An 18,403-nucleotide genomic window follows, 5' to 3' on the forward strand; every position below is an offset into this window, starting at 1 on the left:
ATTTAAGACAGATGGTACTTTCTCTTTTTTTTGAGACAAGGTCTGGCTCTGTCACCCAGGTTGGAGTGCAGTGGTACAATCTCGGCTCATTGCAACCTCCGCCTCCCGGGCTCAAGACATCCTCCCATCTCAGCCTCCCAAGTAGCTGGGACTATAGGCACTTACCACCATACCCAGCTAATTTTTGTACTTTTTGCAGAGACAAGGTTTCGCCATGTTGCCCAGACTGGTCTCGAACTCATAAGCTCAAGCGATCTGCTTCAGCCTCCCAAAGTGCTGTAAATACAGGTATGAGACACTGTGTCCAGCTGATGGTACTCATAAAAGTAGGCATCTAAACTCAATACCTGAAAAACAAATGTGATGTTAAATTACATCTGAAATTTTAAAAATGTATTTAAAAATCCAAATAAAGCTTACAATTCCTTATTTCCTTTAATGTGTCAAAAAAACACTTAAAGATATTCTTGTGAATACATATAAGCTGTGTCTCAGTCAGCATTCAGTACTATGCAAATAATTTTTCAATATGACAAAATGAAAAATTTACACACTTTAGGGTAGCGCTTCATACTTATCTTCGAAATCTATTGCTGTTGCTAGATCTAAAGAGCAATGACTCAACCAGAAAAAATCGTAAAGGCTGCCTTTTCCTTTTTAAAGTGCTTATTAGCTTTATATCCAAAAACAATGGTTTTTACAAATACATAATACTGAAAGGTGCTCAAAAAGTCACCACTTACAGAATTGAACATGTCATTTTCTAACTCTGCACATGTAAACTTGTTTTATCTGCATTAATGAAATTGCTTCAAATGGCTCTCAATCATATGCTTCAAATCAAGACAGTGCTAAGTTCCAGCAGCATGAACAGTGACAGTAGAACAAACCCCAGCACATTTTCAGTGGATCACAGCAGATCAGAAAAAGTGTAACAGCTTTTGAGTATGTTATACATCCAAGAGCCTTATATTTCACTCCACATATACAGTAAACATAAAAGAAAAAAGAAACACTTTGTCTCCCTATAGAGCATTTTATAGGATAGGAAGGGATTCAAATTCTCTTATTATTTAACAAAACTCTTGTTTCTACATAGAGATTTTATATTCTTCATGTTTACAACAAAGCCTATTTCCACCAAAAAAGCAAGAAGAAATTAATAAATGAAATCCTGAACTCTAAAAACCTAAGAAATAAAATTGTGAACAATTCTGAAACGAAGTGTTTTTTTTTAAAGGCGAATACAAACATACCAAAATAGAATTTCTGAGCATGAAATATGTGATTTCATTTCAATCGTATCACTTTCATCTGATTGAAATAATTTAGAAACAATAAGGATGATCTTAATCTCACTACTTTCTGCATGAGACTATCGTTCTGATTCATCCCCTCAATACACACCACTGTCCAACAGTCTTACAGTGAGCATCCTCTCAGGTCCCTTTCTGCTCGCTGAACCTTAAGCTGGTTTTACCCCTCCTTTCTCTCTTCTCCAAAATCCTCTATATATCTTAAGAGGAAAATATTCCTTTAAAAAATGACAATTTAAATACAGTGTGATAATGCTACATTTGATTTAAAGTAGTAATAAATTATAAATTGCCAAATAACTTAATGTAATTCATGATGCAAATCCTTGGTATAAAAATAATCCATATTGCCCTGAATATAATAAAGCAATCCAGTGATTTTTAAATTACTTATGAAATAAAGGCAAAAATAAGATGTAAAATACTATTTATAAAAGTCAAGTAAGAAACCAGTTACCATAAATCTTTTTTACAAAGATAAATGTAATGTGGCTTACTACTTTTAAAAATTGTTAGGGAGGTTTGGAATCAGTGGTTTCAAAAATAACTCTAGGGAAACTAGAGACTGAATTATATATTATTGTGATGTACAACATATTAACTATAACAATAATACTGCAATGGGGGGTAATTAATCTTTGGGTCTGTTACTTTCTAACAAGTACATTTCTTTTTCAAAGTCTTTGCTATAACTGATTAATTTTTAAATGTTAATTTTCAGAAACTTTTCTACTTGAGATACTTATGTTAATAAGACACCAGAAGTCTAGAATAGTAATAAAATGCCTATAAAATAAAATAATGATTGTTCTTGCATCTTCTGTTATTGTGACAAATATACATTAAAATAGATAACATTGCTACACCTGGAAATTAAAAATATCCAAATCTGTTAGAAAGAAGTGGAAAAGGAAAGAAAAATGGAAAATTCTTATTTAAAAATGGATCTGAAGTCCTTGTATTTCTTAAGAACTTGACTTGTCAAATCACAGTTTATCTTCTTTCTGAAACCAAATTGTGTCTTCCACCATTCATTCACGTGATATGTCAATTCTCCATTTTGTAGGTCTCAGTTTGAATTTTCCTGAATGTTTGCAAAACTGGTACTGGACTTGAGACGTTTGGCTAGATAAATAAAAAGAATTATATTTTAATTTAAATTTAATTATCAAACATGATTATTTACTATTTTTATGTAATCTATAGTATTTGTCTATTAATTCTATGTTTGAATCCTAACAGTTCCAGCCTTATAAGAATTAAAACCTAATTGAAACTTTTTTCTACCAACCTCAAAAAAACATAACTTTGTTAGAAATTGCACATGACTTTGTTAGAAGCAGTACAAATAAAACATCATCATTTGTATCTTCTTGAACATCACAATCTTAAATATGTAATGTAGGTGAAATAAATGTACTTAGACAATGAAAGTGCTATAAGGTAGAATAACAAAATTATACATCTAAAAGTCTAAGTTAGAAATCCAAATCTGAATTTCTCTTAAAAGAATTCAGTGAAAACTTCCCCAACCTGATAAAGAGCATGTACAAAGATTCTATAGCAATCATTATGCTTAACTGTGAAAGACTGAATGGTTTTTCCCCCTAAGATCTAGAATAAGACGAAAATACCTGGTCTTGCTTGACATCATGCCACTAATTTATCACCAGTGCAATAAGGCAAGAGAAAGAAAAGGAAAGGTATACATATTGGAAAGAAAGAAAGAAAACTGCTTCTATTTTCAGATAAAAAAAATTCAGTGAAAGAACTCTGTAATGGGAAAAACAAAACAAAACATTTTAATGATCCTCAAAGAAAAGTGAGTTGTATATTATTATGGAACTCTGTATTGTAAAAAACAATTTTTAATGACCCTCAAAGAAAAGTGAGTTTTATGTTATATACACACACAAACACATATGGCTGCTAACAAAATACGTTACCATCAATTCTGATTTGATGCTAATGGGACTGAGTCATTAGGGTTAATAAAACAAATCATGGCTATTTGGCTTGGTAATATGTTTTGTACTTATAGTTAAACATGAATGTTTCTCATGTTCTAGAAATGAAAAACAATCATGCCCATAGTGAGAGTATTTTATACTGAGTAACTAAGAGTCTCCCTACTTCAGAGCTTCACAAAACTTGGGTAGAGGTTATGATTTAGAAGCTCTGCAATGGGACTCTAGTACCTGTACTTTTTTTTAAAGCTCTGCAGATAATTCTGATGTGTAGCCAATGATGAGAACCAGTGTTTCTGGTTTCTTTATCTTATTTTATTTATTTATTTTATTTTTTTTGAGACGGACTCTTGGCTTTGTCGTCCAGGCTGGAGTGCAATGGCTCCATCTTGGCTCACTGCAAGCTCCACCTCCTGGGTTCACACCATTCTCCTACCTCAGCCTCCCAAGTAGCTGGGACTACAAGCACCCAGCACCATGTCCGGCTAATTTTTTTTTTTTTTTTTTGTATTTTTAGTAGAGACGGGGTTTCACTGTGTTAGCCAGGATGGTCTCGATCTCCTGACCTCGTGATCTGCCCGCCTCGGCCTCCCAAAGTGCTGGGATTACAGGCATGAGCCACCGCGCCCGACCTACCAGTGTCTCTGGTTTCTTTCTTTTTTTTTTTTTTGAGACAGAGTCTTGCTCTGTCGCCCAGGCTGGAGTGCAGTGGCACGATCTCGGCTCACTGCAACCTCTGCCTCCTAGGTTCAAGTGATTCTCCTGCCTCAGCCTCCCGAGTAGCTGGGACTACAGGCGCCTGCCACCACGCCTGGCTAATTTTTTGTATTTTTAGTAGAGACAGGGCTTCACCGTGTTAGCCAGGATGGTCTCGATCTCCTGACCTCATGATCCACCCGCCTCGGCCTCCCAAAGTGCTGGGATTACAGGCGTGAGCCACTGCGCCCGGCCTGTCTCTGGTTTCTATCAACTGTAAGTGGAAAACCACAACATGACTTCCTGGACGAGTGTACTGCTTCAGCTTAAAATAAAGGGAAAACTTAAACTAAAAACATTGACCTAAACTAAAATCTACTTCTTAAGCCTTCAGTAGATTTGGGAGGCAAACCAAATCAATAGTTTGGGTTTTTGAGAATTACTTTGTTAAAAACTGCTAGAAGTGATCTAGCTTCTGACTAAATTTAAAATGACTTAATAAACTGGCCAAGTTAAATACGAATGAGTACATACACCTACATCTTCCTAGCCTTTATATTCCCTACCTGATAAATCCCCACATCCTTTAAAATTCTAGCCCAGGGATCATCTAACGGTGAATTTCAACACCTCTAATGCAGTTAGCTCCTCCCTCCAGGCAGGGAAGACAAACAAATAAAGTAGAGAATAAATGAAAAAGATGATTTAAATAACCAATTATTTAATTTAAATTAGTTTAAGTGATTAAGTGCCATTAAAGAAAGACGGCACAGAAAAATGAACAGAGAGGTGTATTCTTAGACTGAGGAGTCATAAAAGGTCTCTTTGAGCAAGTAACTTTAGAGCTAAGACCTGGCTTGCAAGAAGCCAGGTAAGGAAAGAGGGAAGGAAAAGGGGCAGTGTGAATGAGCTTGGTAGCGGAGAAGAACAGAAAGGAATCAGATTGTCCACAGCACCATGAGCAATGAGGAGAATGGATGTGACGAGTTTAGAAAGGTGGCTATGGGCCAGGTCATGTACAGCTTGGAGAGCAGACCCTGGAAAGTAAGTTTGGATTTATTCTAGGTACAATGGGAACACATTAAGGGTTCCAAGTTAGTAGAGAAACATGGTGAATTTGTGTTTAAAAAATTATTCTAGCCACTATGTGGCGTATGGATTTTAGCAGATCAAGAAATGGAAGGAGGGATACCAGTTAACGGGCTTTTGCATTAGTACAGATAAGAGATGAAGATGGTTTGGGCTAGGGTTTACCAGTGGAGGGAGAGAGACAACTGACTAAGTAGGACTGGCAGCATATTTGCTAATGAATTAAAAGGGGATAAAAGGGGAATGTGGGAATGGAAAAATAAAAGAAAGAAAATAATTAAGAAATGACTACAAGGTTTGTGGCTTCCATAGCAAATAGTGACACTAGTAGTGACTTTTACTTTGACAGCAAACAAAAAATCCTGATCACGAGCAGTAAATACTTTCCATAAAGTTAAATAGATTTGCAAGGCAAATAAGATGCTAAACTTTAAAAGTATACCAAGCTCTGAAAAATAGTTTCTCAATGGTGAGGTGCCCACAATATTTTGCTATTATTCTAAGTAAGTGCTTTAAGGACCTGAGCTACTACATATTTACAGAATGCTGGCAGCCTTCAAAAAAGCTTTAATAAATACACCCATGACAAAGACTCTCCCCTCTAGTAGCTAGCATTTTAAGGTTAACAAAACATTACAAATTCAGTTCAAACTGATCTACAGGTAAACTTTTTTTTAAAATTAGATATATTAGAAGTGAAGTTAGATGAAGTAGTGATCGAAATTTATAGGGAAAAGAATTTTTATATCAGACATTCCTAGACAACAAATAGTATTTGAGAGAAAAGAAAATTAACCTTTTCCCCTAAACAGTTCTCTTTTTTAAAAACTACAATTATTAAGGCATAAACCCATACTTTCATTCTGATAATAAACAAGAAAGCCACGTGACTTAGAAGCCACTCTTCCTTAGCTGGATGGGATCTTTAGTTAGTGCTTCTTTTGCTCTGGCCTATTTCATAGGGAGAAAGAAAGGGAATTAATATGTATTGAACATATACTATTATGTCAAGTAATCTCCTTGGAACTACGATTCTAATTTGTTCACAAACAAACTGTATGTCAGCTATAGTTTCTTCCTGCCTGCCACACTTTCAGGTGGTTCTACCATGACTCCAATGGGTCTAAGAGCTGTCTGTATCTCCCTGCTATTGCCATGTTAGGAGTGCAAAGCCTCTGTTGTTATTTTTCTGTTGTTGCCAACCTTATTCCAGGGGTAATCTAGCTTTCTCAATTTAATCATCTGAAAGACACTGTGTTTTAATTTTTTTTTTTTTTTTGAGACAGTCTCACTCTGTCTCCCAGGCTGGAGTGCAGTGGTGCGATCTCGGTTCACTGCAACCTCCGCCTCCCAAGTTCAAATGATTCTTCTGCCTCAGCCTCCCGAGTAGCTGGAACTACAGGCATGCACCACCATGCCCGGCTAATTTTTTGCATTTTTAGTAGAGATGGGGTTTCACTGTGTTAGCCAGGATGGTCTCGATCTCCTGACCTCGTGATCCACCCGCCTCATCCTCCCAAAGTGCTGGGATTACAGGCATGAGCCACTGCACCTAGCCCTGTTTTAACTTTTTATTGTCTACACTTACAAAATTTTCACAGATCTCTTTCACTAGTAAGCATGATTGTAAAACTTAAAGCAGAGAGTCCTTTTAGGCTAATCTACTTTGAGTTCTCAGAGTAGCTATCATTTCTAAAACAAGCCTAAATTTTTAAAATACAGGCTTTTATCTATAAAATAAATAATTGTAAAAAACTTACGCAGAATGAGTTTGCGTTTCTTTTGCTCTGAGTGAAGAAAGCTACTAAGGTAGAAGACAACAGGTAGAAAAAGAATGAACACAGAAACAGCAATTACAGGCACTGTGTCACTGCAAGGGACTGAACAGTTGAAAGTTCGACTCCATAGTTTTCGAGTGATGTTCATCTGGAACAAGAACAAACAATATCATTCTATTTTATATTTAACTTGTCTTCAATTTCTTATAATTATTTTGCTAATAACTAAACAGGAATTAGAATTTAGACTAAATACATACCTCTAAAAACCTACTGATAGTTGAGGACAACTTCTTCTGCCAGGAAAAAAACCTGGTTCACAATACAGTCATTGTATAAATTTATATCCATACAGAAATTTCATATTCTAAGTCCATAATACTGACCAAAGTATTCTAGAATGTCAACTATTTGTACATTCAAACAAACAACTTGTAAGAAGAGGAATATAGTTAGGCCCTGTTTTATTCATTTACAAAATATTTATTATTTATTGAGAGCCTACTAGAAACCTGGTACTGTTTTAGGCAATACGAATGGAGCAGTAAAAACAAACAAAAATCCACACTGTACATTTAAGTACTTTTTACCATCTCGAATATTATTGGTTCTTATAGTTCCCTCTGAGCTGCTGTGATAATTCACACTCATTCTCAATTTTTAAGCTCATTAATTCTGACCTCAAGTTCTCTACTTTGAGCCAATAATTTCTCAGTTTCCTCTAATGCCCCAAAACGCTGTTATCATAGTGCCTAAAAAGGCATGATTGCCATCTAGTGGCACCCTATGTAAAGGCAGGCTATAAAATGGAGAAAAAAAAATTTTTTTGACCATTCAATTAATACATGTTTATTAAGCCCATTATATGCTAGACTGTCCTAAATACTGAATGGTGAACAAAAACAGCCTAAGTCCTCGTCCTCATGTGGCTTATATTTTAGTGAGGAAGACAGACTAAAAATAAATAAACAAATAAATATTTTCAGATGGTAATAGATACAAGAAAATAAAATAATGGAATAGGAAGTGATTGAGGAATGGCTTCTGGAACATGTAGTGAAATCCAGAAACGTCTTTTTTTTTTTTTTTTTTTGACACGGAGTCTCGCTCTGTCGTCCAGGCTGGAGTGCAGTGGCGCGATCTTAGCTCACTGCAACCTCTCCCTCCCGGTTTCAAGCGATTCTCCTGCCTCAGCCTCCTAAGTAGCTGGGATAACAGGCGTGTGCCACTACGCCCAGCTAATCTTTCTATTTTTAGTAGAGATGGGGTTTCACCATGTTGGTCAGGCTGGTCTTGAACTCCTGACTTCGTCATCTGCCCGCCTCAGCCTCCCAAAGTACTGGGATTACAGGTGTAGTCACCGTGCCCAGCCCAGAAACTTCTTAAATTAGCAACAAGTGCACAAGAAACTGAAATATAAACATATAACAATACTTACACCTCTGCAAATGGCACATATTTTCAAATTTAAAAAGATTAAAATGTACCAAATCATCAACTCACTTATGAAGTGCCTAATTAATTTCTGTTTTATTTTTATCCTAACCATGAGACTACTGAGGAAATATCCATTTTGGTTTAACAGACCAGGATATTCTAAAACTTTACTACTTTATAACTAGTTATTTTTGGTTGAAGACAGAATATGCAGATTCCACCCTATCTCCAAAAAGAATAATCATACTGAAGGTACATTCAATAACACTCTAAAATATGTATCACATCAGAAGCAAAGTACTTACTGCATCTTCCACATCAATGCATAAATGTGTTCCAGGTTCAGCCTTATTCTCAAGTTCATTCATTTTTTGCATTTCACTGTACAGACTACTCAGAGTTTTGTATGCTTCACGGCAGTTTTTGCATACTTCTGAATAATTTTTTGTCTGTAAAAGACTATGTGCATTCTCCTAAAATGACAAAGGCACATGTAATATACAATAAACATTATACGCAATATCTCTTTAATGTAAGCTATTTACCCTTCTAGAAGACGGGAAACAATATGGTGTGTTAAAGTGCTAAGCTGTGATGTTGAGTAGGTTACTAAATCACTCTGAGTCTCAGTTTTATCATCTATAAAATAAAACAACCTCTACCTGTATTATAAGTCCAAAGGATTAGAGACCCGGTATGTGAAGCAGATGGCAAACTGTTTGGAACTTTCTAGGTGCTTCTAAACTAAATTTTGAAAACTGCTGCATTAGCTAATGTTAACTGAGGATAACAATAATTCATATGCCAAATGACTAGTAACTAAATACAAAATTTCCTAAATTATCTCATCATCACAAACCTGCACTTACCTATCCTACTCTCACTGAATAAATAAAATAGGTTCCTGCCTATGCTGACTCCAACACCATAGTTTATCTTACTGAGACAGAACTTTTTAAATGGAAAGGGAAAAGGCACCAAAACTGCATCCCCACTCAACTCTCTTATCACAAGGCTCATAATCCAGGCCTTTCTAGTCAACAAAAAGGGCCAAATACCAAAGAATTGTATAACCTAAAATAAGGATAGTGGAGGTACATAAAATATTATGCTAGTAAATCTCAATATTTTGTACTTCTAGACTGACACTTGTCTTTTCAAGAATAAGTTTGCTAAACACTCAATTCACACCTTTGCTTTCTATGCCCTTTATTCTTTACCGTGTAGTATGAAGAAAGAATATTAACTGAACATTGGGATGAAAGAGAAAAGAGAAAAATCAAAGTAATTACACTGATGTTGGCCCAACAATGTTAACCTCACCATCTACTTGACAGAAAAACTAAGTCTCTCCTTAGTCTGCTACAAGAAATAGCCCATTGCTTGGTTTTCACAGAACAATTGTGCACTTAGCTAAAAACTGAGCACAGGGCCAGGCGCGATGGTTCACGCCTGTAATCCCAGCACTTTGGGAGGCCGAGGCGGGCGGGTCACGAGGTCAGGAGATCGAGACCATCCTGGCTAACATGGTGAAACCCCGTCTCTACTAAAAATACAAAAAATTAGCCGGGCGTGGTGGTGGGCGCCTGTAGTCCCAGCTACTTGGGAGGCTGAGGCAGGAGAATGGCGTGAACCTGGGAGGCGGAGCTTGCAGTGAGCCGAGATCGCGCCACTGCACTCTAGACTGGGTGACAGAGCGAGACTCCGTCTCAAAAAAAAAAAAAATTGTGAGCACATAATCCATTTAGCTAAAATTGTGCACATAATCTTGATGGGGAGTAATTTAACCTTTTTTTTTTTTTTGAGACACGGTCTTGCTATTTTGCCCAGGCTAATTTCTAACTCCTGGGCTCAAATGATCCTCCCACCTCAACCTTCCAAAGTGCTGGGATTACAGGCAGGAGCCACCATACCTGGCCACAATTTTTATTCAAATTTAAAATGCACATATCTTTTGATAATATCAAAGTTGCAGACATTAGGATGAAATCACCTTTGTCAGACCCAGACAAAATAGAGACACAAAGAGTCCTTGTTTCCAAGGACTTTCTAAAAACCCCACAAGAAACCCTTTCATGCCCTTCATGCAACTCCTGCTTTCAGATGGTTTATCACTGCCATTCTTTAGGACTGCAGTAATTCAGATAAGATGCACTCAAAAGAACACTTGCCCAGTAATGGCATCTCCACCAATGAACTGACAACATGGCTTTGAGCCTCTGGAACCAATGAACTCAGTTTCTAAGCAGCTTGTGTGAACCTCTCCCTTTTTGCTAATAAAAGCTTCCCTTTACCCTTCCCTCACTGGATGTACTGGTGGTTTGACAGTGCATTCCAAATTATGATACTCCTTTCTTATTCCCCAATACTCATCATATTTGCAGATAATTTTCTCTAGTGTCTTTTTCTTAGGTTGACAATATAGTAATTCCACTTCTAGAAATCTACCAAACTCATACAAGTACTCTAAGTTAAATGAAAAGAAGACTGTTTATGGTGTACAGTTTAAAACTTATTATTTCCAGAATTTTCCATTTAATATTTTTGGACTGCAGTTGGCCACAGGTAACTGAAACTGTGGAAAGTGAAGCCATATATGAGGGATGACTTTATAGAAAAATTGCTATTTGAGTGTTATAACACACATCAGTCCACTAAAGGCTCTGAAGTCCTGTAGTAAAGCATTTCCCAACCTTAATGGAATACTAAACCCTTTCTGATAGGACATCTATCAACATGCTGCAGAACAAATTCTGAGAAACGTTCACCTAATTTTTTTTTATTTTGTTTTTTTGAGACAGAGTCTCTCTGCAACGCCCAGGCTGGAGTGCAATGGCACGATCTCAACTCACTGCAACCTCTACTTCCCGGGTTCAAGCGATTCTCCTGCCTCAGCCTCCCAAGTAGCTGGGACTACAGGCGTGCACCACGCCAAGCCTGGCTAAGTTTTGTATTTTTAGTAGAGACAGGGTTTCACCATATTGGCCAGGTTGATATCAAACTCCTGACCTCAAGTGATCCACCCGCCTTGGCCTCCCAAGGTGCTGGGATTATAGGCATGAGATACTGCACCTGGCCCAATTTTTATTATTCTCAGGGAAATTCATAATTCAGTGCTACCACATTTATTACAGAAGAAATCATACATGCTTATATCCTAAGCATGTGTACATCTACTATGGGGATTACTTACTTGTTATGTAAGTTTCAAAACTACATTTTAACCAGAGTTCCAACCTCGTCCTTCACCACGACCAGGCAAGTTCCAATACCAAAATTCAAGAGTCAGAGATAGAGATGGCAATAATCTACAAGGTTAAGATTCTTAAAGCTACCTTTTATTATCATAATTCAATACTCAAAGTTATCTTACTAAACAGTGCTTTTTAAGGTAGGTAAAACATATTTAAGCAAATTTCAGGCAAAGAATAAACTTCCTATAGACAGAATCATACTACACTGCAAAATACCTACGTAAGTCAGATTGAAAACCACTGTTTTAATTAAACAATCACACACCTCAATCAATGTTTTCACACTCATTATCTCACCAGATTCTCATTACAAAATACTTGAAGATAGGCGGGATAGATATTATCTCCATTTTACAATGAGAGAACTGAAGTTTTCATGATTTGTAAGTAGAAGAACTTACTTAAGAGCAGAAATACAGGTCCACTAACTCCTCTACATCATGAATTTAGATAAATATCAATAATTAGTGCTATAAAAACTTGGAACTGCACATTATTCCTTTGTATAAGGCAGCATTTTAATTTTAAATATTATATATAAAATACCTGAAGGTTATGCTCAAAGCAGGTCAGGGTGTGATTAAATAGATTAAGGAAATATACTGTGCTGTTTGATAATTCTTCACTGTTGTTTGTTAAACAATCTGTCAAAAAAATTCAAAAAGTATATTAATATAACTCAAGGAACAATTATATGTTGTCATTTATCTCTTAAGCTATCAGCTTTGTTTCACACTACAGTAATTCTTTATTCAAACAAGCATGAATTTTCCAAATATATGAAGCTTACCCCTTTTATTTTCCAAAAGTTAAAAAAAGTCATAACCATTTTCATGAGCATCTTAAAATAATCACATACTCTCCTCTTTTCATAAAAATATACCAAATAAAATTCAAATGGACTTTTGATGGCACAAGGTCATAATCACGGAATATCAGCTATCAAATGCTGCCTTAACAGTGCTATTTAGGCATAAGACTGTTTACCCTGCATTAATTTTACCGAAACTCATATGCCTTATCATTTTTTGTGTCAAATTTCATAGCTCTCTGCATCTTCCCACTTCACTAATGAGTCATTTATTGTACCTAACAGGGTAACTTTTAAAATTTGCTCTTTCTAATCCATCATGAGTTGGGAGCCCAGAGAAACAAACTGGTGAGAATTTTGCCTAAAATACTGACGTGGGGGCTTCAAGTAAATTCTAGAAACAAAATTATTTTACATTTTTAAAAATCCTACATAAATGGTATTTCTCTGCAACTGGCTATTCTTGCTTAGAGTTAGCTCAAGTTCACTCATTCCTTTTATTTTCTATGTATGTGTATATCACAATTTATGTATCCATTTTCCCTTCTTCAGGGAATAATCTATTCTTTTTTTTTTTTTTTAAGAAACGGGGTCTTGCTCGGTTGCCCAGGCTGGAGTGCAGTGGCACAACTGCAGCTCATTGCAGACTTGAACTCCTGGGTGCAAGTGATGTTCCCACCTCAACCTTCCAAAGTGCTGGGATTACTTAAAGGCATGAGCCACTGCGCTCAGCCAGGGAACCTAGTCTTTATCCTCAGGTAAACCTTTGTCTTTACCTCTCCTTGTGTTCTCAGCCTGCCGTCTCCAATTGAGGTTCAACTGCCTGCTTCCAGATCTTGGAACTTGTGGTCAGCCGTTTCCATCTGACTCTCCTAGAATCCTTGCCCTCTTTATCTTCCACATACTCACAGACATTTTCATCCCTGGACAGTCCCCATCTACTTTCTGTACTCTCAGTCTGGTTATAGAATACTACTACAGAAATTCTAAAATGATAATGAAGGGACTCAATTCAAATTCATGTGTTCTGATCTCAGGGCAACAAAATGATCCTTGTAGATGCCCTACTAATTGCTCTACAAGGGATGTTCCACATATTTTCTCATCTCTAGTCCCAGCGCTACTCTTGTTCCCCTTAATTTCAACAGATGGCTTTGTATTATGCCCACCTTATTTAGAAATTCAGGGCCATCCGATAGGATCTCTCTCAACTGGAAGTGGAAAGACAACATGCGAAGCTATTGCAATTACCCAGGAGAAAGGCAGCAGGGCAAGTAGAATTCGTGGAGAAAAGAGAGACTGACTAGGTAGACACTAGGATATGACACACTAAGGTACCTCCATGTACTCTGATAGACAACAATCACTACAACGAAAGTTAACACTTACTAAATACTTGCTATGTTCTAAGAACTATGCTTATACTGCACTTTAAACACATTTGCCCATTTAATTCTTGCAGTGATTCCATGAGGCAAAAATTATCATTATCTCCATTTTATAAATAAGGAACAGAGATAGGTTTAGATAAATTAAGGAAGTTGCCCAAGGACATAAAACTGGTTAAGTAAAAAGCTAGACTCTGTACTCAGTCTGATTCTTGAGGCTGCACTCTCGAACACTGCAAAATAAACATATTTATATCTACATTCTAAACCATTAAAAGTTCAAGACTCGGAATCTACAAATACATGCCACTGCCTACTCCCTCCACTACCCATGGATATCTTACACCATACAGGGATTCAGGCAGTCCCCACCAACTGATCAGAGTTAGCAACTGAGATGAAACCTAAACCTGGTAGACAGTGGGCAGACAGCACAGTAAAGCTCCTTTGTGTAAATCAGAAAAAGATATTCCCTCTGGGTGGATAAATTACAAAAGGTCATTCCTGCCTCCAGAAGCTAAGCTGGAATTCAGCCCCATTCACCTTCTTGCACAACCCCCTGTGCAGGGCTCCTTCTGCACCCATTGTACACAGGATCCTCTTGGTAAACCTATTTCTGGAGTTGTCCCCTCTGAACTCACATACTCTACATTCTCTGAAGCTTTATCTTCTCCAGAACATGAATCTCATTCTAACTTCTCACCCTTATTTAAATAATCTGAGGGATCACTACAAATTAGGAAACTAAGCCACAAAAATAGGTGATATGCTGATGATCATACCACAAGTTAATAAGCCACTGAAATAAAAATAGGCCAGCACGGTGGTTCACACCTGTAATCCCAGCACTTTGGGAGGCAGGTGGATTGCCTGAGTACAGGAGTTCAAGACCAGCCTGGGCAACATGGTGAAAACCTGTCTCTACAAATAATACAAAATTAGCCAGGCATGGTGGTGTGCCTCTGTGGTCCCAGCGGCTTGGGAGGCTGAGAGGGGAGAATTGCTTCAGCTTGGGGAGGTTGAGGCTGCAATAAGCTGTGATTGCGCCACTGCATTCCAACCTGCATGAAAGAGTAAGACCTTGTCTCACAGCCCCTCTTAATGCTAGTTTAATATCATCATGAAGTAGCCCGCAATCCTTTCAGGGATGAGGCAGAGTTGATAAATAAAAACAAACAATTACATAGTTTTTGTACATGTTTATAAAAACAATTATATAGTTTTTGTAGTTGATGTGTTGCAGGGAAGTTGAGGGAACACAATTTCATTCACAACAGTTGTACATCTGTGTTATAATGAGCTATGTCATGACAATTGACATACACAATATAGGGATAAAAGGGGTCCACATACTGCCTGCAAAAGTAGTATAAAGTGCATTATCATGAGAGAGCAACAGCAAATTTCTTCTATGCAAGATACATAATTAAAACAAATAATTTCTTCCTAAAAAGTAATTTATAAAGAAAGCTTCTCTGTAGAACAAAAGAACTTAATTTCTTCTATCTTATTGACAGTCATTTACTTTTTATGTAAAATAATTTGAAAATTAAACTAAAAGCCAATATAGACTGGTCATCTTGTTAAGTACTACATTAATGCAGTACTATCAAAACTTTTTCAATGATCATTAAGACGGTGGTAACATAAAGCATAAAGCAGTTCATTTATATAATGGGGTTAAAAAGTCTTCATTATTAAAAAGCCGTGACTTTCTGAATTGAAATAACACATCTCTAGTAAATTCCTTTTTTATCTTTTTGCAGGAATTGGGAGCTTAAGATTATAAACAGTGAAAAGCTATATGTTTTAGAAATTGGTGAGTTAAAGAATATTAATAATAATAAAGCTTCCTTTAAGCACTAAGTGAAGTGGTCATTATGAATTTCCTTCATCTTAGATAATCAATGGAGCCTCATCAAGGACAGATTAGCAGAGTGGCTTTCTCAGAGAAGGCTCAGGCATCAGCTTAAGAGTCATTCTTTTTTTTTTTTTTTTTTTCCTGAGACAGAAGAATCTCACTCTGTCACCCAGGCTGGAGTGCAGTGGCATAATCTCAGCTCATTGCAGCCTCCACTGTGCCCGGCCTCAAGAGGCATTCTTAAAGGTATTAAGGATTCAAGTTAAGACCTCACAGAGAAACCTACTAAATTATCATAACAGGAATTATGCATCTTTAAATAAAGCATTTGGCATCTCTTAGGAATTTTACAAAGATCTTTGCTGTTTTTCAAAACTAGTTTTATAGAAAATAGCAGAGATAATCACCAATTTAGGGTAAGCTTCAGAAAATAAAAATAAACTATGGAAACTTTGTACCTAAATGACTTAATTAAGTTTAACAAATATGAAAACTAAGATAGTTAAAATTATAAGATACAAATAATATGATTATAACGCTTAGTACATTTCCCTCTGGATAAAACATGGGAAAGAAAGGTTTTGGGCTGGGTGCGATGGCTCACGCCTGTAATCCCAGCACTTTGGGAGGCCAAGGCGGGTGGATCACGAGGTCAGGAGATCGAGACCACGGTGAAACCCTGTCTCTACTAAAAATACAAAAAAAATTAGCCAGGCGCGGTGGCAGGCACTTGTAGTCCCAGCTACTCGGGAGGCTGAGGCAGGAGAATGATGTGAACCCAGGAGGCGGAGCTTGCAGTGAACTGAGATCGCGTCACTGCACTCCAGCCTGGGCGTCAGAGCAAGACTCCGTCTCAAAAAAAAAAAAAGAAATGTTTTGGTTAATTGACTTTCTGGTTAACCATTAAGTACTACTGTTGTTGCTTTTTAAAGCATCGAGACATACATTTTATGTATTAACTGAAAGTTAGTTTTCCTTTGATGAATCAGAATATACATCGGGATTACATAGTGGTTCAACAGCATCATTATGCTCATTAATTATCACCCAGATCACCTGTATCACTGAAGATATAAGTTGCTCATAAAGAAAGAGTTTTCAGTGTGTAAGAACAAATATCTGAACTGATAATTTTGAGGCCTATCTTATTACAATAACGCTTCATACTGGATACCGCTTACCAAAGAACCAAAACACTAAAACAGTCATAAACTCATCAAATCTGGTCATTCTGCTGATTATTTAACTGTTGTATGCACAAGATAAGCAAGAAGGGTCTCAATAACAAGGCTATCCCTATGTCAACAATACACAGCTTTAAAATTCTGAGAAACCTTTAATATACTCTCTTTACTTTTTAGCAGTCATTCTCCATCAGAAAGAGCTAGTTTCCATGTTATTTGTAGTATGAGTAGAAAGAGTTGCACTCTTAACACTTCTTTTGACCTTCCATCGATTTCCAATAACCAGTTTCCTACCAAGACTAATGCCATTTGAAGACACAGGAATTCTGAGGAGAAAAGGGATGGGAGTAGTACATGGATGGCATTCTCTGCTCTCTTGGATTCCTAGCCTTCCTTTCATGAATAATAACTGCAGAGACTAGATGCCACCCCTATTTCAAGGTAAATTAAGCAGAACAGAAAGATAGTTTTGGGCAGTATACTCATTTTAATAATATTCTTTCTAGTAATATTTTACCTTTTATGTTTTTACATTTTTTCTGTTATTTAATAATATTATTTTACAAAAATTCTAATAGCCCCTGTTATGGTCTGAATGTGTCTCCCAAAATTGGTATGTTGAAACTTGATGGCCAACACAATAATATCAAGAAATGGGGCCTTTAGGAAGTGACTAGGTCATGAGGGTTCCTTCTTCACAAATGAGATTTACTCTTCCACTCTTCTACCATGTAAATGGGATGATGAATGACGATAATTTTTAATGCATAATTCTGGAAAATGAAATAGCTAATCTCTCTAACCACATCTGACATACAAATACTCATCACAGATTTGAACATTCTTTCACATTTTTTAAATTTCTATATATTTTTGAATAGGTATTAAATGTATATGGCATAAAATCCAAAGGGTACAAATGAAAATACAGTGAAAACTAAACCTTCCTTCCTTTCCTGTCCACGCAGCTATCCAACTGCCTTCCCTCAAAATACATATGTATTTTTAGAACACAAAATATCATACTTCTCTGTACCTCACTTCTTTTACCTGAGACCATATATCTGGGCGAAATTAATTTTAATTGGGAAGAGTCTTTTAAGTAAGTCATATCTAATTGCTTAGCATTTTATTTGGTCCTCAGAAGTTCAATGTAAGGAATATTTTCAAGATAGGATGCCGCACAGAAGAACAAAATGCCCTAAGAATTTATTCTAAAGCATTTTATACCTGCCATCCTGAGTAAAACATTTTCTTTTCAACTAACTGGGGAAAAAAGGTCTGTACTTCGAATTAGTGAAATCTTTATTACAAAACACCTTTTAAGCCAGGCACAGTGGCTCACACTTTCAATCTCAGCACTTTGGGAGGCCAAGGAAGGAGGATTGCTTGAGTCTAGGAATCCGAGACCAGCCTGGGCAACATGACAAAACACCATCTCTATTAAAAACACAAAAATTGGCCAGGCATCCTGGTGCTGCCTGTAGCCCCAGCTACTTGGGAGGCTGAGGCTGGAGGATCACTTGAGCCCTCAAGAGGTGGAGGCTACAGTGAGCTGAGATTGTGCCACTGTATTCCAGCCTGGGCAACAGAGCAAGACTCTGTCTCAAAAATCAAACAAA

At 36.8% G+C, this 18,403-nt stretch overlaps 1 protein-coding gene across 2 annotated transcripts in view; it reads right to left on the minus strand.

Annotated features, from left to right (window-relative positions):
• Positions 1-416: 416 nt before the first annotated feature.
• Positions 417-18,403, minus strand: part of OSTM1 (osteoclastogenesis associated transmembrane protein 1) — a 32,099-nt gene continuing 14,112 nt past the window's right edge. For both annotated transcript variants that reach the window (XM_024248865.3, XM_063724933.1), the window contains 4 exons: positions 12,084-12,181; positions 8,589-8,756; positions 6,829-6,994; positions 417-2,441 (listed from right to left, as the gene is read on the minus strand). In XM_024248865.3, coding sequence (XP_024104633.1) covers positions 2,386-2,441; positions 6,829-6,994; positions 8,589-8,756; positions 12,084-12,181 — 488 coding nt within the window. In that variant the 3' untranslated portion in view covers positions 417-2,385. The remainder of the gene's footprint in view (positions 2,442-6,828; positions 6,995-8,588; positions 8,757-12,083; positions 12,182-18,403) is intronic.

Source organism: Pongo abelii, chromosome 5 (assembly GCF_028885655.2).
Source record: "Pongo abelii isolate AG06213 chromosome 5, NHGRI_mPonAbe1-v2.0_pri, whole genome shotgun sequence".
In the NCBI taxonomy this organism is placed as follows: Eukaryota; Metazoa; Chordata; class Mammalia; order Primates; family Hominidae; genus Pongo; species Pongo abelii.